The sequence below is a fragment of the Barbatula barbatula genome (assembly GCF_947034865.1).
Source record: "Barbatula barbatula genome assembly, chromosome: 5".
NCBI lineage: Eukaryota > Metazoa > Chordata > Actinopteri > Cypriniformes > Nemacheilidae > Barbatula > Barbatula barbatula.
The window spans coordinates 18,001,776-18,027,273 of record NC_136769.1 but is presented as its reverse complement, the minus strand read 5'-3'; the positions used below and the strand labels follow the sequence as shown (position 1 = coordinate 18,027,273).

General features: G+C 41.7%; 2 protein-coding genes across 5 annotated transcripts in view; both read right to left on the bottom strand.

Annotated features, from left to right (window-relative positions):
* pde4a (phosphodiesterase 4A, cAMP-specific) overlaps positions 1-5,795 on the bottom strand; it is a 52,430-nt gene extending 46,635 nt beyond the window's left edge. Inside the window, exon 1 of the mRNA XM_079456756.1 lies at positions 4,594-5,795. Within this exon, the coding sequence (XP_079312882.1) occupies positions 4,594-4,889 (296 nt within the window). The 5' untranslated portion in view covers positions 4,890-5,795. The remainder of the gene's footprint in view (positions 1-4,593) is intronic.
* Positions 5,796-13,461: 7,666 nt separating this feature from the next.
* On the bottom strand, positions 13,462-25,184 carry raver1 (ribonucleoprotein, PTB-binding 1). Of its 4 annotated transcripts, none has more exons than XM_079455722.1 (15): positions 24,774-25,154; positions 23,704-23,770; positions 22,650-23,119; positions 20,363-20,554; positions 19,731-19,851; positions 19,481-19,575; positions 19,330-19,401; positions 19,059-19,137; positions 18,101-18,294; positions 17,909-17,993; positions 17,683-17,825; positions 17,529-17,600; positions 17,332-17,451; positions 15,442-15,507; positions 13,521-15,322 (listed from the first exon to the last, which is right to left on the bottom strand). In XM_079455722.1, the coding sequence occupies exons 1-15, from the start codon at positions 25,071-25,073 to the stop codon at positions 15,176-15,178; spliced, it is 2,223 nt and encodes a 740-aa protein (XP_079311848.1). In that variant the 5' UTR covers positions 25,074-25,154; the 3' UTR covers positions 13,521-15,175. The 4 variants fall into 4 exon arrangements, with proteins under 4 accessions (XP_079311850.1, XP_079311851.1, XP_079311848.1 ...); XM_079455723.1 differs by having other exon boundaries at positions 17,332-17,448; positions 24,774-25,086; XM_079455724.1 differs by lacking the exon at positions 19,330-19,401 and having other exon boundaries at positions 13,462-15,322; positions 24,774-25,184.
* Between the last annotated feature and the right edge of the window lie 314 nt (positions 25,185-25,498).

Sequence of the window (25,498 nt, the reverse complement as noted above, 5' to 3'; positions counted from 1 at the left end):
GGCGCAAAGTCTAATGGCGGGCACTTCATTCAGCCACCGAGAAACCGGGAGCGGGGGTCAGACGAGTCTGCCAGTGCGCTGATGATCTCTGCGGACATGCACGAGAGTGGGAAGAAATGATAGATTTAAAGATAGGCAGTGTGATTAACTCCAGCGGTGAGCGCGGCGAGTGGCACGTGGGCCCCGGAGAATAGAGACGCGCGATGGGGGGGCCTCAAAAGGCAAGCGTGGAAAAGACAAAGCGAAACTCAGATGATAAGGAGGAGAAAAGCAGACGGGTGAGATCGAAGTCAGTAATTACTGCACACAAAGAGTCATACAGACTGCGTGTGGTGGGGGGGGCATTGGATAAATAGAAACACAGTGCTGGTGAATGCACATATGTCCTCAAAGCCAGAGGTATTAGAGAGAGACACTCATCTGTCAAAAGAGGAAGGAGGGGCCGGAGACGCCAGACAATAACACAGATACTCAAGCGTTGTGAGCTTCAATAAATCAGCGAGGGATTGGCGGGGCAACAAAGATGACATTTGAAAGAAACAGAAAAAACACTCAAACACATGATGCGATGCATGTTGAGTGCTTTGAAGTATAGAAATTCAGAGAATCAAGAGGCGAGCTCGGGCAAATAAATCTGGAACACAGGTAAGCAATAGGCAGGAACGAAGATCGATTTTCATCACGTAGCAAGCTTATTTTTGAACGCCGAAGTAAACAATGGGATGTACTTCCTTTTATTGTTAACACTTCCGGATTATTAGCCGGCCGATGGAAATCATTGGAAGTGTGTCGCTGCGGGAGCACGCTCAAAACGCTTTTAAAACAGCTCTGATGAATATTTTTCACACCCGCGATGTATTACACAGTGGGAGAATGTAGTGGCCTGATATACTTTATCATATGAAGATATATTTAACTACTTCGAATCTTCTCTCTGAGTTGACAGGTCTTCGATGTGCAATCATAAAAGACCTAACGGTAACGTTACATGCACAGTAGGAAAGTCTGTCGAAATTTGTACAAGACAAATGCAAATTCGTGTTTATAAAAGCAGATGGGAATCCCAGTCAAAGTTAAGCAAACATTCCTGTATCCTTATAACTAATAATGGAAGAATGGAGACAGCTGGTTGATCTTGCATCGCAGGTCTCCACCGAGCTGCAGCATCCATTGCAACTCTCTACAAACATATAGAAACTACAAACCAATAACTGTATGTTTCACGTTGTTTTTCTACATTTAGTGCCACTCTCGCCATAAATGCCTGCCTTTGAACAATGTTTATTGGTTATTGTCCAGAAGGTAAATTGTCAAGGCGAGAGGGCTAAAATAACAAATAATGGATGCAGATCATAGGGTGCGCGACATCCAGATTTAGCTCTGGTAGACGTTTTTTTGCGTTTGTACCAGCAATTATGGCACACATTAAGCTTGTTCCTTTGGGTTCCAGAATAAATATTAACTAGCCAGTCATAACAGCACACTCGTCTCACTCGCAATACGACTGTCATTAGCCATAGTGACTCACCGGAAGTCTAAACGGCTCAAAGATGGCGGCACCCACATTTACGCCAAAAATAATGTGGATAGGGGAGATGCCATGAGAGAAACAATAATCTAAGATGCTGATCCGAATGTTTGTATTCCCTTTTTTTTAATTGGCTATAAACTCGAGTATAGGTGAGAGACAAAGCAGACAGGAAAGCAACACAAAAAGTGAACAGGCAAATGAAAAATAAATTCTCATAAACAACAACTTGCAATGTGACGTATGGGAAATCTTTACCATATCACTTTTGGATTCTCAGAGGTGGCCGCTTATTGAAAGTGTAAATCCACGGTGCGTTTAGCAGTAGCAATAAAGCATTCCCAACACAGTGCACATTAGAGAATTAAAAAACTTCCTTTTGCCTTTTGGGCGAAATGTTGCTATTTTACACAACCACAAAATGTAACCATAGCAACAGAACTGCATGATGAGCAGTTCTTCTGTTCAGTGTCGGTCATTCTCTCCTCAGTGGTAGCATCCCAGAATGCACCCGGGTAGGGGACACGTTTAATAACGCTACATGAAGGTAAGGTTGCGGAAGGTGCGTATATCTGAGAAGTAATTTCACATGAAGGAAATAAGACCCGCCAAACACTTCGCCATCTGAGAAACGGGCGTCCTATCAAGTTTAAATGACTGCTGTGTTTGGGAATACAAGTGACAGACCAAGTTTGATATTTCAGAGGGAGTTATGAGTTAAAAAGCGAACGAGTAAAACAAGCGACAGCTGGGAGGAAATAAACAGAAGGGTGCGATTACATCAGGTAAAAAATACTGACACAGAAATGAACATTTGAGTATGATCAATCATCAGATGGGTTCGTGTTATAGCGCTTCATATAAATCTGTCATCATACGAGTGGGAAATAAAAGTATAAAAAGTATTGTCATGGGAGGGTACTGCACAATGGGTTTTTTCATTCCCTCAGAGATTCAGTTTCACTCCGTGAAACAATGTCTGAAGATCCACAGAGAACTAATGGCTTCTCTGCTTGGCGAGCTTGGTCGCATCGGCTCTGGTAATTGAACTGAGGGCAGATACCCCCTATGGGTTTACTTTCTATTTTCCTTACCATCTTCTTCTGGAAATACACTGATAAGACAGCACCAATAGACATCTGGCAGTGTCCCCTAAAAGAACCCAATATCACAGATCGCTTACTTTAGGGGTGGATATCTGAGCAGCTGATGCAAGCTTGGCATGAAGGGACATGAACTCATAAGTCTTGCAAAACAACATGAATGCAACGTTGGGAATGCAGCGGTGTATGAGGTTGATTTGAGTCTAGCCTCAGGCCCAGAGTAACAGATGACATGAGGGACTCAAATAGTATATTACTTAAGCTCAGAAAGTGCACAGAGGGGGCGAGTGACCCGGCTCACATTACCCATTAAACCGCTGACAGGGCGAAGACATCACCTTAATAAACAAAATAACTCTAAATGTTCCCCTGCGACCGACAGCCCACTAAACACACACCTCTGTGATGTAACAGTTCATGCATATTGTTCATTATCATTCATATCTTCTCCTAAAGCCTCCGGCGATACATATACAGACACACTGGCATGCCTAACACGCATAGGGAGACAAACATATTGAATATACATAGAGACACACAAGAGCTGTTGTCAGGCAGGAATTTAGTCTGAGATACATGCAAAACATTGCTTACACTTCCTGTGAATTTAAGCAATGGCACACACAGGGAGATGCTTTGGTTCCACTTCTGGCAAAACACAAGGGCATTATCAAATTATCGGCGCGAGGAGCCAGACAATCCCAAAATCCATTGACAGATCATTCTGCTTGTTGTGACATCACACATAAGGGCCACACACACTCCCCCACCATCTCTCAATCTCTCTGACGCCCACAACAGAAGCAGGACAGTTTGAGTCAGTGCAGCTGAACTAATTCTTGGACTGGCTGTGAGCGTGTCCTGGGGACTGGAATACAAATCAGCTTTTACAATACAGTCAGGCTGAACTGGCCTCTGTCCCGGGAGCCTGCTGCGCAGGCCGTCTGTGACCCAGGCAATACTTGACAGGAAGGAAACCGGGCTGTCAGCCTCCCCAGGGCTCGTGGCCTTCGAGTCACCGGCTTATTACAGTAATAATCACCTAGTTTGCTGAGATGCTACTCAGCGTACATTTCCCTTTTCCAGCATCAGTCTGTGTGCACATCTACATACAAGAAAAGCGAGCAACACCCACACTCATCCTTGAGGGTAAAAGCACTGTATTCTACGCAGACCAAATTGAACAAACCCACAAAAACATTGTGAATGTCAGGCTGACAAATGTGGGTTTCGGTATAAACGAATTCAAGTAGATTATTCATATCTGTGATACATAGCAAGTGCTTTGTTCGGGTAATTCAAAACCCCTAGGAATACGGCTTGTGTTTTTTTTTTTCTCCGGATGCGTTGGCTTTTGACAGCTCATGTTGACAACATTGACATTTTTGCATGCTTATATTACGTCAGAAGTGGGAGAGATAGCATTATAAAAAAATGTCGGGACATTTTTTTTGTCTGTTGAGGGTCCCAATCTTGAAAGTGCACGATTTCTAGATCAAGCAGATTTTCATTGACATGCACATGTCTGCACATGCCAAGAGCAAGAGCACATATGCCATGATCTTAAATGACTGTATTATTTCTTTAATACCACTTTAATTAATCAAAAGACGTGTATGCGCAACCTGTGTTTGGCGCTCTCCAAAAAAACGGTTATATCACCACAGTTGTTCATTTAGGCATCATTTTCAACCCGTATGGCTTATTAAGACTATTGGTTGTGTTAGGATGGGTCAACCGGTCATGTTTGGATTAAGGTCACTTTGGAGGGTCACGACATTCAAACGCACGCTCTCGGAGAGAAACATGGCCAGTTACGCATAACGCATCATCGGAGGATGCCCACGCGTCCCGCCTCTCCGTACAGAGCATCATTAACCCTTCCAACATCATTATCAAAAACCTCACCGAGAAGAATATAGCTCGTTTGCGTATGCCCAAACAGCTACTTCTCAATCTTACCGCTTATTCCCAGCACAGTTGCCCATGGGTGCGCTAGGGGTTCCGTGGAACGACGATGGCCAGGACATGCGGGACTTTTTAAGCCCCGGCCGGTCACTCGTGTCCATGGCATTTGAGCGCTCTATCTGTCGGTGGTGATGCCGGTCGGTGTCAGAGTAACCGCGATGTTTGATTTTGATGGGGGTCCGTGGCTGTCTCCAAAGATGCTGCGGAGGCTTAAGGGTCGCCTGTCCCTCCCGGGGAACCGGCAACGAAAGAGACAGACTCTTTTTCGAGCAAGGTGGCGGTTCCATCATAGTGCAAAATTAAGAGATCTATCGAAAGCGACGTATTAAGAGCAGTTAAAAACGATATGGCTATGTATTCTTGCGCATTAAAAAATAAAACCGTCTGCTGTCCGTGACTGACTGATCTCCATGTTTTACACTGGAATGTATTGAAACCAGGTCCAAAGGCAATAAAGATTCTGTGCTTTTGTGAAAACTAATCACAGTGTTCATATAACCGGCGATGGCGTAATGTCGTCCTGTCTTCTTCTCATCTCTGCAGTTGTGTCGATAATAAATCCAAAAAGTTCACGTGGATCAACGGCGTCGTTTCGCACGCACTTTAAACCCGTACGAGGCGTTGTAACATCCGCACGGGGTGAGAGACGGTCGCCGGTGATGCTTTCCTCCTGAAGTTTCTCATAACAGGTCACTTTCGTTCAGTACGGGTTTATTGCTTTTATCAACCGCTTGTTGCAGAAATCCACTTTGGTTTCCTGCCCGGTGGTTGGTATTATTGCTGCTGGAGACCGCACATGTCCCTCAAAGCTCGCCGAGAAGCGCTGGCGTCTCCAACAGGAGCCACGAGAACTCTCCAATGAGGGAAAATGTTGGTGTACATCCGAAACTAACGGCGACTAAAACTCAAACTCGCTGTCAGGAGATTGACCTTCCACCTCCATTAAAACCTCCAAGCGGACAGTTTCATTACGCGAATAATGTTGAATTTCGCCCGGGGAGCATCGCGCGTGGGATGATGGATGTATCTGAGATCCATGCACGCGGGGTTTTCGCGTCCTTGCTTTCTTGAGGCGTTCATTCAGTGTCGCCGAATCATCACTGTAAATCAAAGTTCATCTCCATGTTGTGCTTCGGTTTTATCGTCTTAGCTCATTTCTATCATTCACTTGCCGGTGGATGTTAAATTATGGCATTTGAGAAAAACACTCTCTCTCTCTCTCTCTCTCTCTCTCTCTCTCTCTCTCTCTCTCTCTCTCTCTCTCTCTCTCTCTCTCTCTCAGTGTGTTCGTGTTAATTTCAGGAGCACGCGTCTCAATGCAGTTTTTTACCTTTTAGTTGGACCATAGGGACACCAGAACCACGCCAACTGTCACTGTTCCTCACTGCGTTTATTTCTCGTGCAGTTACGTTGACTTGACACATCACGTTTTTAAACATGCTCGGTGAATATTATTATTATTATACCCCATAAATGTGTAACTATAATAAAACTGTGTGATTGGGGCTTTGTCCTTTCTGTGTGAGTATTTGTTTCCCTTGATGCTGTCACCCTAACTGCTTTTAAAACTGTCAATGTTGAAACCAACACATTATGCTCAAGAAAACATGTCTTGCCTGAAAGCACAAATGGTGAGCTTTTTCATCCGCACAATTTATGGAGGCTCAAATCATCTTGCGCTGGTTAATGTAGCAAACTAATGGCATGGCAATATCTCCTAGGTCGTGTTTTCATTATTGATTTATTTATTTTATTATTTTCACACATAGCCTAATGACCAAATTGAAACGCCAGTGCGCCCCTATAGTTTCCAGCACCCTCTTTCATCTGTTGTTGCAGAGCAATTTTTTGTCACTCAGATAATTAACATTTGTTTTCGAGCCTCGCCTTTTGGTTTATTATCAAAGTCACATTTTTGCCTCAAGGTATGTGCAAAATCCTTAGTTAATATTTAGAAGATCTACAGCAATCGCTATAGGCGATGAGCGACAGGGCAACCCTTGAATGCATTTCGCAACATGCAAATGGACTTTAATCATCACAGCATATTGAATGTATCATTTATATAGCTCTTGCAGATCCCTCGTGCGCCTGTCTCATCTCCATTTCCGCTATAAACTTGACAGAGGCGATATTGATACTTGACACATAATTAGATTCGCACTCTCTTATGTATTACAGTGACGAAATGCTTTGCTTTGGTCTCCGCATTGATCCTGTTTACATTAACCCACTGCTGTGATAATGTAATGCTTTTCTTTCTGTTGAACATCTTTAAAGGTGGCACATCTCTCTGCACTGCTGGATACACACAGAGCTTTATGTGTACATTAGGCCTATACAACAGACCGAGCAGTGTATTATGCAAGTGGGAATGTGCGGGTATGTGTATGTCTTTGTTTTGCAATGAATTTCTAGATCCATTGGTGATAAATATTCCGGAGAACCGAACTGCTGAGGACAAACGGCCCCGTGCATTTGCATTTATAATGTGCACCTTAATGAAATGTCAAGCACTTTGAATTTATTCCACCGATTCTGAAGCAGAAAGACAAATATATGGCTCACTAACTCTTCCCTTTCTCGTCTAACATATCACTCTGACCGAAATATCCGAGCGCATACTTGATGCATGCAGTAATGTATCTTAGTCAAAATAATAAGGCCAGCAAACGGAGTGCAACCGTCTGCCAGTGTGGAACATCTTCAATAAGAAGTTTGTCTGCTCCAATTTTCACTTTGCGACGAGCGTATGCTACTTCTCAGCCCACTCGTAAGCACAAATACGCAGACGAGCGCCGAATCACAAAAGGCGATTTCTAATGCAATGCCAAGAAAAGCTCTCGGTCTGGCCAGTGTCCAAAACTGTAGTCTTATCATCTGGGAATGGCGCTTCGACGCATTTGGGAGCAGGCCATAAAAAATTAATTTCAGCCCCTGTGGAATGGACAAATGGTGGTGCGTGAAGTGAACATGCGTGTTTTTGCAAACGGTCATGCATGCAGCATCACGGCAAATTTGCGAATGCACTTTGGCTCGAATGACGCGTAACCGCCTCCTACACCAGGATATGTGGTATGTTTTGCAGCTTGGCTCCTGCAGAACCTGAAAATGAATCCGAGGCATGGCTATTCTCGGCCGTCGTACAGTACTGCACAAGGAAGGAGCACTTTGTTCCTTTTGTTTACCAGCCTATTACCTGAGTCTGCCCACTTCCTTAAACATCCACCGCTCTTGGATTGCCTGCGTGCGTGACCATGATGTGGGGAAATTCAGAGAGCGCTTCAATACACACAGAGATGATTTGCAGATATATTAATGGGCAGATGTTTTCAGAAGGTGCAAGCACATTGTGGTTTTCTGGAAGAATAAGCTAAGTACTCTCCGACCGCCTAATTGCACTTTGCGTGAAGAACTGGTGAAAGCCGGGGAGTGTCAAGATGGGCCCGGATAAAGGGCTGATTGTCATTTAGACGGCTCCCTCACGCTAAAAGTTCACTGTGAACCGTTAACATCCGTTCTCATTACCCAGAAATCCATCATCTCAGACACTAGGAGTGAAGGCGAAATTGGCAGCGTTAATATAGCCTCGGTAGTCGCGCATACGATTTTTTCATTCCAGCTGCTGAGAGGACAACATGTCAAGCCTCGCCAGGTGATTCATGCAAACCGTTGCTACCCTACCCCCTTAAAAACACTCATTCCACCAATTCACATCTATTTGGCACAGCTAGAGTTAATGCGACACTATCGCCTCCCGCACGTTTTATTATCCTCGCCTTTCTTCCGTTCAGCATTTTGGGAAATCACAGGTTTCCACAGCACAGTCCACACCAACAGTGCAGGGGGACTGTCTGTGTGGGTGGAAAAATGAAAGGCAGAATTCTAAATGCGCTTGACATAACGTCCACTCTGCGGGTACGCTTCCCTCAAAGCGCTCTGAGGTAGACGACTCCCAGTCCAGCAAGAATAAGAGACCTTTATAGAAAATGGAAATCGGAGCATAAGTGTACGAACGTCAGAACATAATAACAGGGATAGCTTTAGCGCTGTTCCCTATTAACATCTGCAACAACATCGTGCACAGACCGGGGGGGCGAATAGTTAGAACGAGCTTATTAAAACATGCCGCGGACCATTTGTCGTATCGATCTGCAACATAACAGCATGTTGTCAGTTGCATTAGATCTTTCATTACAGCTGTAATTTGCCTTTGGAAATGCCTTTCAGGTTCTTGAGTGTATTCATTTAAAAGGGCTTGGCATCCCGCAATCTCTAGCTCGGTGCCAAGAAGGCACGTGCATAAAGACCGAAACGGAGAGCCAATTACAGAAGCCTTTTAACCTAATTATTGGGTCAGGCTCCCGGATTGGCTTTTGTCCTCCTGGAGCAGTCTTAGGGGTTGAAGGGCACATGAACATAACCTTTGAACATCCAACTAGGTCTTTGGAAAATAGACAGAAGAGTAAACACAGCACTCCGTTGCTTCCACTGTGCACCGGGCCAAATACTGTAACCCTTCGACGATTCATTTGAGACGGGAAGCTTCACATTTACTCGCCACAAAGGGAGGAAAAGGTTGACATTCTTATTTCGAAATGATAATGTCAAGCCAACCCAATGAGTAGCTCCTTCGCCACAAACCCAATTTAAAGTCTCCCGGTACAGCCGGTTACAGTTCTCTATTGACATTTCTGTACTCTATGGAGATATAAATCAGGGATTGTTTGTGTTTATTGATGAGGAATCTTTATCCGTAAATCTTAACCTTTGGTGTTGACAGACTGGGTGCGGAGTGACTTTTTCACCAGCCAAATCCGGCTCCAGCCTCAGCAGACTGCACATCTCCATGGGGCATTTATTTGATGTGCTTCATAGTACAAAACATTGCCTCTATATCAATATCCTTGGCTTTTTTTTTTATTTAAAGGGTAAATTTCACATGAATTAGAGACTATGGTTATTTATAATGTGCATGTATGTGTGCAAAATAATGGAATCCATATAACACACGTACATAATATTTACTGTACAATCCAATATACATTATGTATATAACATTATGTATATGACTTATTTTCGATGTGTTGCTCTTCATTATCAAGTGAGAAAAGAAAGAATTTCAGAACAAGAAAATACGGTATTAGTGTATTTTAATTCCTCTCCTGAAAGAGCGCTTTATATAATCCAGGTTCTGCATATGGTCAATTGTAGCATGGAGGACAATTGGGTGCATTTATTTCTATATTTATTCAGATATTTAATTATTTATGTGTTTACCAGGAGGAGACATTAGACATGTTTTAAATTATACAATGATAACAATTACATTACTTGAGCAATTATAACAAATTTCGATTAATTTTATCGTAATTTTTGTTACAAAAACAAGTTTTATATCCATAAACATGGCAGTCGGTAGATAAATAATATTGCATATGAATGACTAGCGAGTTGACAGATGCAGCTATTACAAATAGCCATTTTAAAAAATAAGGCACACTCCTTGCCGCTGTGCATTTACATTTTCGTTCTTAGCAGACACTTTGATGACTTGCAATAAAGTGAACAAATCGAACTCATCAAAATTACCTGACAATTTGCTGAAAATATGCAATGCATGCTAAACCGGGCCCAAAAGGGAAAGGTCAGGTGACAAGACAGACAAATCCTTGAAGACATCTTGAGACAATCAACACGGTATTTGAAGTGTAGGGGTATTTAATGAAAAAACGTGACTTACCCTTGAATCAAATCTTAGCAGATTCACAGTGTGGAGATGAGTGTAACAAGGTGTAACAAGAGAAGGTTAAACCAGTTAAGTAACATCAAAGATGTGCTCAAGGGCAAACATTAGCGCGCCGATTAAAACTTAAACAGTGCAGTGGTTGATAAAGGGCTTTTTTTCCATCATGTTGTAGAAAATGAAGTGGCAGGACTGTGCTGCCATAATGGCCGCTGGCAGGAGACCTTGTAATCAAAGATGAGATGTCATTTTGCATCAGAATAAGATCTGCTGCATATTGTTGCCTAGTGTGGCCCAAACTGTCATAAAGGGGCCTTGCAGACAGGGAAAAACACCAATCGCAAATGTATTTGACGTTGCTACTACATTGAGTAATTTCCATGCAGGTAATAAAAAATGTATTCTAACATAATAATAGCCACAGATGATGTGCAACAAAGTGGTATTATTCAAATAATAACAGAACACTATGGAATAGCACTCTTTCATTTTAACTTTAAAAAGCCACATATTATTAGTACAAAAGAGAAAGAACAACAAATAAAACATCTATAAATAAAACAGATTCAAGGCATTTAAATAACTAAAATTTTTTAGCTTTCCTCATTTCTTCTTATGTTTTAATGCAAAAGTCCAAATGTAGTTTTATTATTTGATAACTGTAAATATTTTATTTAAATATAATTTATATCTTACATTAAAACATTAATTTTGTATTATCAGATTCTGTCACGGAAGAGCAAAAGCGTTGGCAGTCTCTTTTTATTAGGCAGAGAAATAATTTAATACAGCCCTGGAAAAATTAAGAGATCACTTCAAATTGTCGGTTGATTTCCAAAAGCACACAGAGGAGTAACAAAATGTCACCCAACACTATTATGAAAGACTGAGAACATGCCAAGACACACCAAAAATGCTTTATTAAAATCAGTGTTATTATATAATCATATTTTTTTAAACAAAAATTAAACAAGTTTTAAAATGTTCCATGTGCATATTTATCATTTTAAACAACTGCTGAGTATTTCTCCATAAAACTATCAAACCACTCCAGCTGGTTCAGAATGCAGAAGCATGCCTCGTCTTCCAACAGCCCAGAAGGGGTCATGTGACACCCCTTCTCATCTCTCTCCACTGGCTACCGGTTGAAGCCCGGATCAGATTCTCTGATGCTCGCCTACAGGACTATCACTGGATCTGCACCGGCATACTTTCACCCCCTACTACACAAATTAAATCTGCAAATGAGCAGCGACTTGTATTGCCTTCTCATAAGGGCATTAAATCTCTTTCCCCCTCATTTTCCTTCACTACTCCTTCCTGGTGGAACATTATTCCCAATGCTGTCCGGTCAACCACATCTCTCACAGCCTTCAAAAAACTACTTTGTAAGTCACTTTGGATAAAAGCGTCTGCTAAATGTAAATGTTAAACAGTAGTTTACCAAAGACAGTTTAAAAAAATGCTGTTTGAAATGCCTGTAACCAATCACATCAACTCATTTGACCCTTGTGGATCAACAGGTTGAGGCATAAATATGAGATGGAGGTGGGGCTAATTTGCATATTCATTTTTCTGCCTATACTTAAAGGAGCTGAAGCTATTTTGAAACAAGGAAAATACATTTAAATAATATATTTTTCTAAATATGTAATTATCGACCACATGGGACTTGTCATAAGTGCAAATACACCATTTGGGAGAAATGGTTGTTTACATAAAACAAAAATGATAATTTTACATAAACATATGCATACATGAAAACTAAAAAAATGATATTTCAGAAATTTTTTAAATATTTTAGCAGTGTTTTTATTTCAAAGCTTTATGTAGTATATATTCTACTTTCAGCCCCAGAGCTACAAAATACATATAACGTCTGTATGATATCTTTAGATGGCTGTAAAATGTGCAATATTGTAAAAGGAAAATGACAATACATGGAGACATTGGAGTCAGAATTTCCGAATAAGTGTCTATAAGTCCTGATCAGTGCCCAGTACAAACGGCAAACAATGTAGTAAATTAGAGTTGTGTCCTAGCTCCTATGTGAATGCCTTAAAGCAAAACCTGAATACATTTTAAACGTCGATGCCATAATCCTCACAAGCTTTCACAAATGCTTTTCTTCCTCTAAAGCCTGTTTGTGAACGAAACCTTTTTTAGAATGCTGATGAAAAACTCCCGTATCCCGCACACTCCCGAATGTCTCAAAGCATCCAGGCAACGGTGGATTCCCCCAGTTTGACCCATCATACCGTACATTATGCATCAGTAGTTTTGTGAGGTCATCTGAGGCTGAGACTGTTTGACACTAAAACACTTCCGCGTAGCTGGAGGCAACAGTTGTGTGACCTTCAACTCAGATAGACATTTGGTGAGAGAGGTACTGGAGAGAGGAGGAAGTGGAGAGCTGCCTTATCACGATCAAGCTTGAGGGGATGGGTGGGCATCCAGTTCAAAATGAGAGGTGTGCAGAGATCTTTCTTATAAAGAAAAAGAATGAGTCATTCATTTTTAATGAGATTTAATGGGATTTTAAACAGTGATGTTCTGTCTGAAACTGTTGAAGCCTGTAGTTTAGTATGAATGCACTAGCAGCAGCTGGGAGACTCAGCGACCTTCAGACTCTTAAGCTGTGAACTACAGTGCCGAGGTTCCAAACGAAGGTCCAGGTGAAATTGCAAACACTGACCCAGAAAAATGAACGAGCTTTGTTCAGAAAACGCATGGATGGAGGCAATAGAAATTGCAAGGAAACTTTCTTGAAAGTGCAGAAATAGGAGAGCCAAAGAGAAGGACACAGCCAGAAGGCCGGGGGGCTCAATCTTCATATCAAAATAACCAAATATAAAAGCATCTTGATTATTCTGAATTTGGGCTTTAATGATAATGCAATAAAATCTGTTGCAACAAAGTATTCAGGGACTGAAATTCAAAATCTGGAGGCATTGTTGTTGACCCTTTTGAAGTCTTTCCAATAATATTATGATCACACAGAGTCTTAACATGCGAAGCGATTAAGAACAAAAAGTTGTTCAAGTCTTTAATTACAATTTCTATAATTAAAGAATAATTTTGATGAATCTAATAGAGAATGTTTGAGTTATTCACATCTACAGTTTGACGTTTACACAATTTAAACTGTATATTTAATTGATTTCACAACATATTTGGCAAGTGCTTAGGACTTCCTTTTTATTTGAAGAGCATGTGGTTTTCATGTTCAGTGTAGCATGTGCGCATCCGATTGACCACCAAACTCACAGAATGAACTTAAATAACATTTACTTGTTCAAATGTCACAAAACAGAGCAGTAGAGCTGTACAAAGGAAAGAATGATTGAAGAGGTCATTTAACAGGTGAATAATCAGAAAGGTTCAGTTCATTTTACACAGCAGTGGCTCCTGCCACGTGTCGCACATGAAAAATCGATTACAAGACACCGCAACGTGCAATCTCACTCAGATACACACAAAATGTAAAGCAGCATCATCGACATCATTACAGACTAGATGTAACGACACGAGTTCGGGACTCCAGAAGAAATGGAAATCAAAGTCAAGCATGTACACAGCAAATTAAAGGTAAATGTTGTTGAGAAAATACAGTAAACACAGCCTTGTTTAGGCACACGTGTAACTCCAAGTACCATTGTAAGCCGCTTTACGAAGTCAGAGGTAATGCGTTATCACAAATCAAACCAGATTAATAATAAAGTACAAGTAAATCACATTTCAGTCTATAGAAGCCGTTCGTCCTCCGGGGCGAAGGGAACGGTGGTCACAGTTACTCCGGTAAAAAAACATCACGCTGGGGCACAGGTCCGGCCTGCTTCAGACTGTCAGCTCTTTCATTAAAAAGAAAAAAAAATGAGCGACCGAGTCTGCAATCATCGTGAAGCGGTTCCAACTTAAAAGCTAACTGGCTCCCTCTGTTGGTCTGCAGAGGAAAGGCACCGACGAGTAAACGTGAGATCGTGTGGGGGAGTAAAGGGGCAACAGGAGGCATACTGTGCTTTCAGCAGTTCTCTGCGTGGAGCCTGATGTGTGGAGGATACACCCCCCACACACCATCTCCAACCGTGTGACAGCGGAGATACTAACTAAAGTGAGGTGGGAAAGCAGGCAAAAAAAACAAGAACAGGCGTGAAACCATTAAGAGGTGAGGAACGGACAGGTTTAGGAGGATGGATGACGCATATCCTCCAAGTGCAACAACAAACATTCAGCACGGGTAACCCTGATTCTGTATCAAGATGGAGGGTTGGAAAATAGTGCAACAAGAATGGTGCATTGTGGGGGGGGAAATAATTTGAGACGAGACTAAAAGTAACCCAGCATAAGAGCTCCCCATGAACACACAGGTAACGCGTCATAAGCGTACTCGGCTTGGCACTGGTTTCTGAGTGGAAACGTTTGTAGTGGGTGGGGAGAGCTTTTCTAGACTTTGAACAACTATATACACAACTTACGAGAAGCGTCGCTGAAAAAACTAACGTCCTGCTGAAATCAAAATAAACCAAATAAAAAAGCGTCAAAACAACAGGGGAAAGGAGTCCTTACCTTTCATTATCTGTTGCATCTTTGGGTTAACAAAAAAGAAACTTAAAATAAATTTAAAAAGCAAATAAAATTAAACTATTATTTACATACACATTGAAATAACACGCACAAAAAAACAATCATCCAATCGCTGACATGACTGATCTGAGCTTCAGGGTCTTCCACTCTCATACCGCCCTCACACACACACACTTATAAGGTAGTATTAAGTAGGTGCCATCCTCTTTGAAAGCTGGCGTTTTAGAGGAAGCCCCCGATCGATGGTTAAAAGATGCGCTTGCGTTTCAGGTAGGAGTCGGCGTAGTGCCCTCCGAGACCCTGAGAGTGCTGACCGACATAACCGCCCTCCGGACTGGGCTCTGGAGACGGGATGAGACGGGAGAACAGACGCTTCTGCCCTCCTATGGGAGTCTAGAGAGGGAGAAAAATCGAAAGTCGCACTAAGAATACCTGTTGAGAGCTTTCATGCTATAATAATTGACACAGAGTAAATATAGACGCTGAAGACATCAGAGCTGAAGATGGCCTACCTTCATTCCAGCACCAGGTGCAGCTGAAAATAGGCTGGACTGAGTCACTGGAGGCATGCCGACAGCCTAAAGAACCACAAAAAGCACTTTAAAAAAACTTGTTTTTTTTAAAGGGTACGAGGATGGACATTGAAGGTCTTTTCTGAGGTTTTCAACAATACACAGATCATTTCTGAAAGTATTGAAAAAGGATCCATGCAAATGATTCTTGGGCTTGTGACCAGCTGTGGTTTAGAGTGAGACCTGTTTGGATTGCTGTGCAATGAAAGGCTTTATAAGATAAATCATTTCATTTCATTAAATTAAGGATTTGTTGTAGGGTCCTGAAGTTTGAAAGAAATCGTATGGTACACTGACAACTAGCGGTTGAGCATGGTATTGCGGTCTAAATTTGGAGAGGCAAGGTTAGCAAAGTAAGGATTCTTCTTGGTTTCTTTTGCTTGTTATAAAACCAACTTCTGCTTTGACAGGACATACAGTTTCAATCAAAAGAGGATAGGAAAATGCAACAAATGTTTGCTCTGTATATAGAAAATGTCAGATGAAAGACTTTTTCAGCGATTAAGTGCTATAATCTCATCCCTGGTGCATCTACCGACAGAAAACATAAATGACAAACTATTGTAACTTGTTTTGGTGAGGCTTTCTCTGCAAGCGTATGAGAAAACTGGTCTATCAGATTTGGTTCCCCTTCTGATGTAGGAAGGGGCTCAAATGATAATATTACCACAAAAAGTGCCGGCACCATTGTTGTTTTCACAAGCAACAGCGGTGAACTTGTTCTGAAGTAATGGCGAAAGTTTGCAGAAAACATGTTAAATGAACAGTCTTTGGCTGCACAGACAAACACAAATCCTTATTTAGAGTCACAGCCTCGGAGAAGACAAGACCGGAGCGGATTTAATTTATTTTAAGAGGAGATTCCTCAGAAACCATAAGTAAAAACCTGCTTGTTTGCACGAATCACTTCGAGCCGGAATGCTTTATCAACCTGGGACAGTAAATGGAGGATTAGCTTCAAATTTGTTCCTCAAGAGGGATTGAGACCAACTGAATGAGACCAAGCTGCCGATGCAAGAAATATTTATCAACCGTCTGAATTGACGTAAATGAACCGTATACATCTATATCTACATATATGAGGATAACATCAGCATATGATAGCGAAGGAAGCCAAGTCAGTCACAGGCTAAATATAAATAATAGAGTAAGTTTAACGCTGGCTTTGAGTGTTCTGTTATTTGCCAAATGGGCACTACGAGTTTGGCTGCATGTATGTTAATACATTATGTGCGTTAACATAGCTACGGCAAGCTGTCACTATTGTTTTGCTAATTTACCAGGGCAAACATTGCGGTTAGTTTTAAAAATCACAAATAATTTGCCCTTAGGCTAAAAAAATCTGTAACAGCAAACAGAGCATACAGCTCTGTGGTGTGTGTATAGCCTGTCAATGCCTTCACGCTAAAATCCACTTTGCAGGTGCGCAATACATAGATTTAAGGCAAGTATACACACACACACAGAACGTGAGTGCATTAATGGGATGAAAGAGAAAGCGTAACGCTTACACGAATCATGCAAGGCACCTCAGCCAATCATATAACATGCCCATCATGTTCACGGACGAGGTAATGAATTTTATTTCATGTCATCTTCATTAGTTTGCAAGAAACGTGGAATATAATGCAACGTTAGCCCACGAATGATATAGGACTTGGTCAATTGATTTGGTAGTGTAGTGCTACACAGTTTTAAGTGTTTAAAAAGTAAAATACGTTTACGCTTATTGGGGTTTCCTTTACACGACAGAGTAATCGTGATCCATAATAACAGAACAGATGATGCGTAACCACTTCCGCATTTGTGTGTTACATTGAGCATGAGTACCTTATTGAGCTGTGTGGAGAGGATGTTTGCAGGAGCCCCAAAACCATAAGATGAATGAGCAGGGTTGGGTGGGTAGTTGAAAGAAGACCCTGAATCACTGAAACCTGCGTGTCTGGACTGCTGGAGGAAAACAAATTATTTCACACGGGTCCAATTTCTAAACTCTCTAGCTGATGCAACTGGTGGTGATGTCATACCTGCACGCCATAGCTACAAAGTGCTGCATTCTCCAAAGCCTCCTGCTGCTCATACAGGTGAGACAAGGGGTCCTTTGGGTGAGACGGAGGACAAAGGCATTGGTTGGTAAGACCGTGACATTGGAGTTAAAAGGTAGAGAAAACACGAACTGACCTGGTGCAGAGGAGGATACTCTGGCGTGTAGGAGTCCTGGAAGCGCAGGCTATAATTTGAGTGGATGCTGTGGTTCGCACGCTGGTTGGACGTGTTGCCTGGCCCTGTCCTCTTCCTGTAGGGATGGGCTCTAGTACTGGCACCTAAACAAGTGACTTGTATCAAAATCTTGTGCTTCTTTAGTCATCGGGAATTGGCTTTATAAGTGTATGACAAGTAGACTCACCAGAAGATGGGAATATGCTGGGAGCAGTGAGAAAGGGGTTCTGGGACACACCGTTTTCTTTAGGAGGTTCACCCAATATAGAAACCTTAACAAGAATAGGAAAGTGTTCTGAATATAACTGATTTTGGCAGATTTAACAGAGCAAATATGACATAAGAACATATGGCTTAACAGGACGAGCAGCTGTCTCACCCCTGTAAGAGTCGGCCCGTCTGCTCCTAACATACTTCCCAATAGGGGCATGTTAAAGGAAGGAGATGGCGTTGGAGGAAAAACAGTGGGGTTGACTGGGGTATCCGTTTCTCTCCCCAATGTTCGGCTCAGGGATGGTTGTTTGACGGCTCCAATAGGATCATTATGCGAGCCCAAACTTGAAGCAATACCACCTGAAATAGCAAAATAGCACATTAATCAAAGTGTTCCCAATTTTGGTGGCCAATGTGTCTCTTTTGGGGTGTCAGGTACTAAAGGCAATAGTTATTAAAGGGACAGTTCATAAAAAATAATCATCTTTTTTAATCATCGTCATTTCATTCCAAACCTGTATGACTTTCTTCTGCAAAACAATCCCTGTCGTCATCATTTACTTGCCATAGATTATAATCTGTATACTTTTCTTTATGATGAACACAGAGAAAGATGCCTGGAAGAATGCTTGTAACCAAACAGTTCTTGGACCCCATTGTCTACCATATGAAAAACTCCTTTATACTTTTTGGTTCGGTTGACCACAAAAGATGATACTTTGATGATTGTATGAAAGCAAACAATTCAGAGGCCCTTTTTACAACCATTGCATTTTTTCCCACTATGGTAGGTTACAAGCATTCGTCCAACCATATTTCTCTGTGTTTAACTAAACAAATATTTACACAGGTTTGGAACAACTAGAGAGCAAGTAATTCATGACAGAATTTTCATTTTTTAGTGAAATGTTCCTCAAATTTAAAAAGGTAAAATGCCATGTGATCTTTTTTTTGCATACATTCTAAGCCATCGGTCTGTGTCTCATTGACAGTTTTACAAGTCGGCCAAGAAAGCAAAACTTTTAATCCAAATACTTCCCAAGTGAGAAACAACAGGTGCGCGACAACAAACTCAGAATCTGATTATTTCCCAAATAACAGGTTCGGTTTAAAATATGTGATACCTTGAGGTAACTCTCCCAGCAGGTTAAGGCCTTGTTGAAGGGAAAGCGAAGCGAGAGGACTTTCATTCAGCAATCCAGCCTGCAGACAACAGTACCATATTACAAAACTCACTTACATAGCTTAATAGGTTTTGACTTATACCAAAAACAGCAAACCAAACCACCCAGATAAATGTTCCGGCTAATAGCTACAGGGACATCTACCAACCAAACAAGTCAATTATTTCTACACAACCACACACACCAAACCACACACTTCCGATCCACTCACACAAGGGAGGAGACTGAACTCTATATTGTGAAGAAGCTGTGCCCATAGAAGAGGGTTCCCTAAAAGTACTTGCTAGGATGGGAAAGAGAGAAAGTGAGGGATGGAAACACATGCAGCTGGGATGTTGGCAGGTATATGGAGTTTATTGTACCTGTTGGACTTGGTTCTGTAGCAGCAGTTGCATGAAGGCAGCAGAGAAGGCGGGATTACCCAGCAGCGGTACCGAGGGTGCGGCTCCCAAAAGACCTACACAATGATGTTAATGTAAATGCACTCTTGACTCAATAACACATTTGTTGCTTTTATCTAAAGAGCAGTCCATTTGTTATCTGAAATCAAACTGGTAGTGTTGTTCAAATGCATCTAACAATTCTTTTCCATTGAAAAACACTAAGAAGCACCATGTTTATGTCCAGGGTTGAGAGACGCCAGTAGCATCTTTAGTGTTGCAGGGTTATTGAGGCCGGTGAGAATCTGCATAGCATTGGGTTCAGGAAGAAGACCTTTCCCTCTGTTCAAAGCCTGCCGAGACACAAGACAGCAATTTCTACACAGAAAACCTGAAGTGAGATTCTTCAAGGAGCTCACGAATCTATACAAACATTTTCAAACTCAGTTTCATTGTATGGGGTGCAAACCTTTGGCTATAAAACATGCCACTACATCGGATGTTGAAAATAAATAGGTCTTTCTGAAAGCAGCGTTCTGCTCTTCCCAGAGGGTCGGGGGTTGGAAACAGACAGAGACAAACAAGAACAAACTTATGTTCCTCTAGCCCCACGTAGAAACAGTCAATGATTTTGAATGTCAGTCATGTTTGTGTCACAGCCAAAATTATTAATGCGTGCACTGCAGTTAAGTTTCCATTCCAGCTTTAAAATGTGTGTGAGTATATGACAAATTTCAGTACAATTGTCACATCAGTATGAAATCAGTAAATTTCAGAAAAGACGGACTTTTTGGGTGAACTAAAACCAAACTAAAGTTAGGAATCACTAAACCACGAAAAGACAGACAGGGTGGAAGAGTTTACCATGGTCTGGGCAGCGATGAGAGCCGCTAGCATACTTCTTCCCGGTGGTCCAGGGGCACAGAAGGACACCCGTATGTGAGGGCCGCCCAAAGCTCTTCCATCAGTCAAACGATGGGCTTCCTCAGCCATCTCGGGCGTGGAGAACTCCAGCACTGCAAACCGGCGGAAACTAGCATCTTGGCCCTGAGCAAGCTTTGACGAGAGAAAGATAAATTGTGTTTATCAGTAGCTGTGATAGTACTGTAATGAGGCCGCTCAAAGAAATGCAAGCACGGTATCCCACTGAAACCCATCCAGCTCTGCTAAAAAAAGTCCATGACTAGGCTAATCTATGGAGAACACACGTTTAACACCAAAAAGTCAGGCGCTCTCATTCCAGAATGACCTGCTGACTGACAGCACAGCCAAATGCTTGTCACCATAGAAACCAAAGCACTCTGCTATGGAACTCTCAGCATAGCCCCATGGAAAGCAGGTCAAAGGTCAAAGAGCCAAACATTAACAATAAATATAAAAAAAGGAAGGGAAAAATTCTACCATCATAAAATTCTAACTCAAATTATTAGTCATCATGGTATAGTGTATGGATTGGATTTTCATGCAGAAGTATGAATTGTCTTTGTATTTGGAAATACAGGTCAACTTAGTGTCCCGGTGAACCGGAAGTTGCCACAACTAGTTATATGCACTCAATGGGGTGCGTCACAGATTAATGCAAAGTCAAATTCTCTCTCACTTGCCCATACAAAACATTCACTTGTCTTGGACAAGCGTTAATGTCGAGCCCCGTTTTAAGTGAATCTTCTAGGTCTTCAGTGATGTATAAAAATCTTACATAATGAAGCATTATGCTTTTATGACTGTATAATGAGCCATTTCGATCTACATAAAGCACAGGTCCCCTTGTATTGAATTCCCCACGTTGTTTCTACAGTAGCCCCAAACGGATAAACTGCTCTTCACTGCGTTTCCTAAATAAGTTATCTCCTTCGGCAAAGCGAAAAAGTGACATCTTAGTTCTGTGTCAGCCGCCGTAGTGCTTGAAAGGGAGGAAGGGGTGAGCCATTGGTTGCAATTCGCAAACTCAACACTGGATGCCACAATTTTGTACACTCGACTTTTAAAGGATATTGTAACTAGAATAAATAAAAGGGGGAAAGCAAGATGTTAAAATTGATTTTCTACTGAAGAGCACAACATCGACCGAAGCTGCGGTATTTACCTCCTGCAGTAATTAAATGTCAAGTGAAACAATCTTTATAAACAATGTTTGTGGTAAGACATTTACCTACACTGGAGGTTTCTGGAGAGTAATACAAGTCCGCCCAATCCCTAATGTACGATGAAGAATGTTCAAGAGCAACACAGTTATGTACAAACTTGGCAGGGAAGAAAAACATTTTCTGTCCTAAATCGGAGTCAGAGGGAAAAGTTAAACCAACGCAAAAGCCTGTGAAGTCTTAAAATAGACTTGGATAGAACTCAAATGTTAGTTGCATGCCCATCACAATGACAGCAAACAGGTTCATACATGAGGAAATATACCTTTGGCCAGATATTGATAAACACTCAACCGCCACACAATTGTACACAATGTAGCTTGAGGCACATGAATGGGTTTAAAGAAATATATGAGCAACAGTAGGTGATGCTTGTCCTTACAAGGCATGTTTTTCCACCTCAGTAGTTCTCTCACTTGCTCAGTTTACAATGAGCTGGTAACATATTGTACCCTTGGCTGATCAGCCATATTAGCTCAATATTGCCATCCGTTTTTGATTAACTCCGTATTCACAAGTGCTTTAGATTTCATCATCTTGATATTGTAGGAGGCAGATAATGTTCCAGCAGATAATAAGGGAAATAAGCGTGACAGAACAATCCAAAAAAAACCTGAAGGTTGGCAAATTAATCATCGAATTACAAATCAAGCATTGGAGGAATAATTAAACAGACTGTTGATTAATCTCACCACTACCACAAACATTTTAAAATTCAATACATCTTTATTCAAAATGTCCTTAAACAAATGCTACCTTTTTAGAAATGGCCTACGGAAAAGCCTTAAATATTAAACAGTTGGGATTTACAATAAGGGTCCGGCTACATATCAGTACAGAACTGCCTTCAAGACTCAACCAAATGGCCACATTTAATCCACTTCATGCCCGGCTGCACTTGAAAAGGTCCCTTCACAAATCAATGCATCGTGAAAGCCATTTTGATTAAATGCCAAATAAATAAAATGATTAAGAGTTATCAAAACTTGGGTCAAGAGTGTACAAACCTGGCAGAAAATGGGCACGTGTGTGTCAGCCAGCACGTTGCGGATATCCTGAGCGGTGAGGATGGTTTGAGGTAGACGGTCCACACAGAGACAGCGTGAGTGCAGCATGGGGTAAGTGAGAGAGCCAACTTCAGTCCAGTGAACGTATAGCATGCGAGACCCAAGCTGTTTCCCGAGCAGCTCCGACTTGGCCCTCGCGGCAGAGTCCTTCTTCATGTACTCCACAAAGCCATAGCCTTTGGAGTGGCCTGTGGTGGCACTGTGCACCAGGAAGCATCGCTCGATGTTTCCGAAGGGCCGGACGAGCTCTTCGAACTGTTGCTGGGTGAAAGCCCGGGGTAGGTTGGCAATGCATAGCAAAGCGTCCGTCGGCTGCAGCTGTACAGAGATCTCGCGGTCACGGAGCACATATTGGTGAAATTCCTTAATCGCAAACTGGGCCTGCTCGCCATTCAGCAGCGTCACAAAGGCTTGAATAGAAAAACAGTGCATTCAAACATAAAACAACAATGTTATCTTAATGAATAGATCTTGCATAAGATACATGCGCCTGTTTACACTTATGACCTTTAACTCCACTCGACTTTCTTCATACAATGAAATGACATTTTTACAAAGTTTTACTTTTTAAATTTAAACTAAGGTGCACAACCACTAAAATTGTATGCTGCGCTTTAAAAGATTAATAAAGTTTTTAACAACACGAGAAAATTTGATCAATCGGTAATCAGGCTTGTACGAATGGGTTCAGTTCCCTCGAAATCTTAAAATAAAGCAGTCAAGTGTACGACTTAAATACAATGAATAAAAGTGTCCGCAAAGTGCCAAAACCATAAATGCGTTCACTTTTAATTGAACTCCTGTTTGCAAAAAATAAAACATTCAAAGTGTGTACAAAGTAAAACTTCTAATCTGTAAATAAAACAGTTCTAGTTGAATTGCAAAATGATTTTAACTAACACCCTGCAACCCAAAACCACTTCAGTTTTAGTACAATTGCATGAAATTCGTCAAAATATTAAAAAATTATGATAATGTAATGAGTCACACGCACCTGTCCCTTTGTACTTGTCCACAAAGCAGTACTTCAAATCGTAATTGCTTAACAGCTCGTGCACTTCCTAAAGAAAATAAACAAAAACAAAATGTCTAAACATGGAGACTATTTATTCATTTATCAATCATGGCATTCTTCATTATATGATGCAACCCAAACACAGAGTACAGGCCGAGGTCACAGCTCTTATTTCCAGTTTCTGCGTCAAAATCACAGGGCTGAAAAGTCAAAGTAAGAGTGTTAAGAGTCCTGACTTTAATTTGGAAGCAAGGCAGGGAATAAAGACCGCACTTTGCATTCAAGCTAACATTACGTCACCGCAATACGAACCAGCACTTTCTTTTGGTGTCAGTGAAAACAAAATGTTTTGTTTGAGCGCCTTCGGCCTTTTGTCATCCTCGCGGCTCCCATACAATACCAGCGCGCACACACGCACCTGTTTTCCCCACGAATCACGCATTTTCCCAAGTGAACCACATCCACAATGAGTCAACTGACCCCTGAACTGATCACAACACAATGAAAGAGCCCGTAAATCTGGATTTCAACCCCGCGTGACATGCAGGTGATTATCTTCCTTAGCTTTCCAAAACAACATCTACTCGCGTCTGGATTGAACGTGAACGAATCGACGTGAATTCAATAGACTTCTGTCAAGGATTCATCCGCGTTGAGGGAGAGGACAACTTTACATATTCTCGTCGTTTGCAAACTTTTGGATGATCGTAGAGATCAATATATTAAACATTCGTCTTTTTCAAACGTGCGATATTGAACCGAAGTCCCCATTTGAAATGGCTAACAGTTATATTACCGGATAAGCATCCGGACATTTGGTTGATCAAATGAATGGCCAAAAGGCCTCACAGCAACGACTCCAATCTGTCCACGTTCATTTATGATCAAATGAGGCTCTACGTTTTTTGGATTGTAGCCAAGTGTTACATTAATGAAAGCCTGTCATTATCTATAATAACTAACGTTAAACACCAAAGATCGCGGCCACGCTTTCCATGTTTGTGACGCGTGTAAAGTTGATAAAGTTAATTGGGAAGTTTTGTACACACCTGGTTGCTGATATCGACTGGGAGGTTCTTGATGATCATTTTGCGGCGATTGTAAAACTCCCTTCTGGTTCTTTCCAAACGGCTCGCGATCTCTTCTGGCGTGAGGGCCGTCACCTCATCGTCAGCCCGTCGCACACAGTCCCTGCCCGTCGGCGAACCCTCATCGCCGGTGTCCCCATCGAACCCGCTTTCATGTTCGGCTTGCTCGTAACTTTTGAAGAGCGGATTTCTAGCGAAATTGGCACCGGGGTAGGACTTGTCGTCTCTGGCAGCTGCGCTAACGGACTCTGCGGCCGCCATTTCTCGTGTGGAAGTTCTCGGAGTGCTCGTTTGATTTGGCCAGTTTAAACAATACACACATGCGAGAAGCTCGCCCGCTGATTGGTCGAGAGGAAATGCGCATTTCCTTTTTGGTATGAGGGGCGGGGCCAACGAGTCTCAAATTTGAACACGTTAGTTGCCAGGTACTGAATAAAATGCTTACGATACATAAACGGCGCAATTTTTGTTTGGGTTTTATTTTACTCGGTTGTATTTGTAGACGATGAATGTACAAATATCGCGGTGTTATGATACGCAATCATATATTATTTTTATTTGCGGGATAACAGTTTCTGTATAATTCAAATAGGACTGTTAAAAACATATCAAACCATTTAGTGAAAGGAACACCAAACCCAACAAAAAAATATTTTAATTTCAATTTCATTCGAGTTTTATTTTGA

Coding starts and splice junctions, on each gene's coding strand:
- raver1 (XM_079455722.1), bottom strand. CDS start 25,073: ATGGCGGCCGCAGAGTCCGTTAGCGCAGCTGCCAGAGACGACAAGTCC. Junction 18,295..19,058: donor GCTGGGAGAGTTACCTCAAG/GTATCACATATT, acceptor TTGCTATTTCAG/GTGGTATTGCTTCAAGTTTG. Junction 17,994..18,100: donor ACGGGCCGACTCTTACAGGG/GTGAGACAGCTG, acceptor ATTCTTGTTAAG/GTTTCTATATTGGGTGAACC.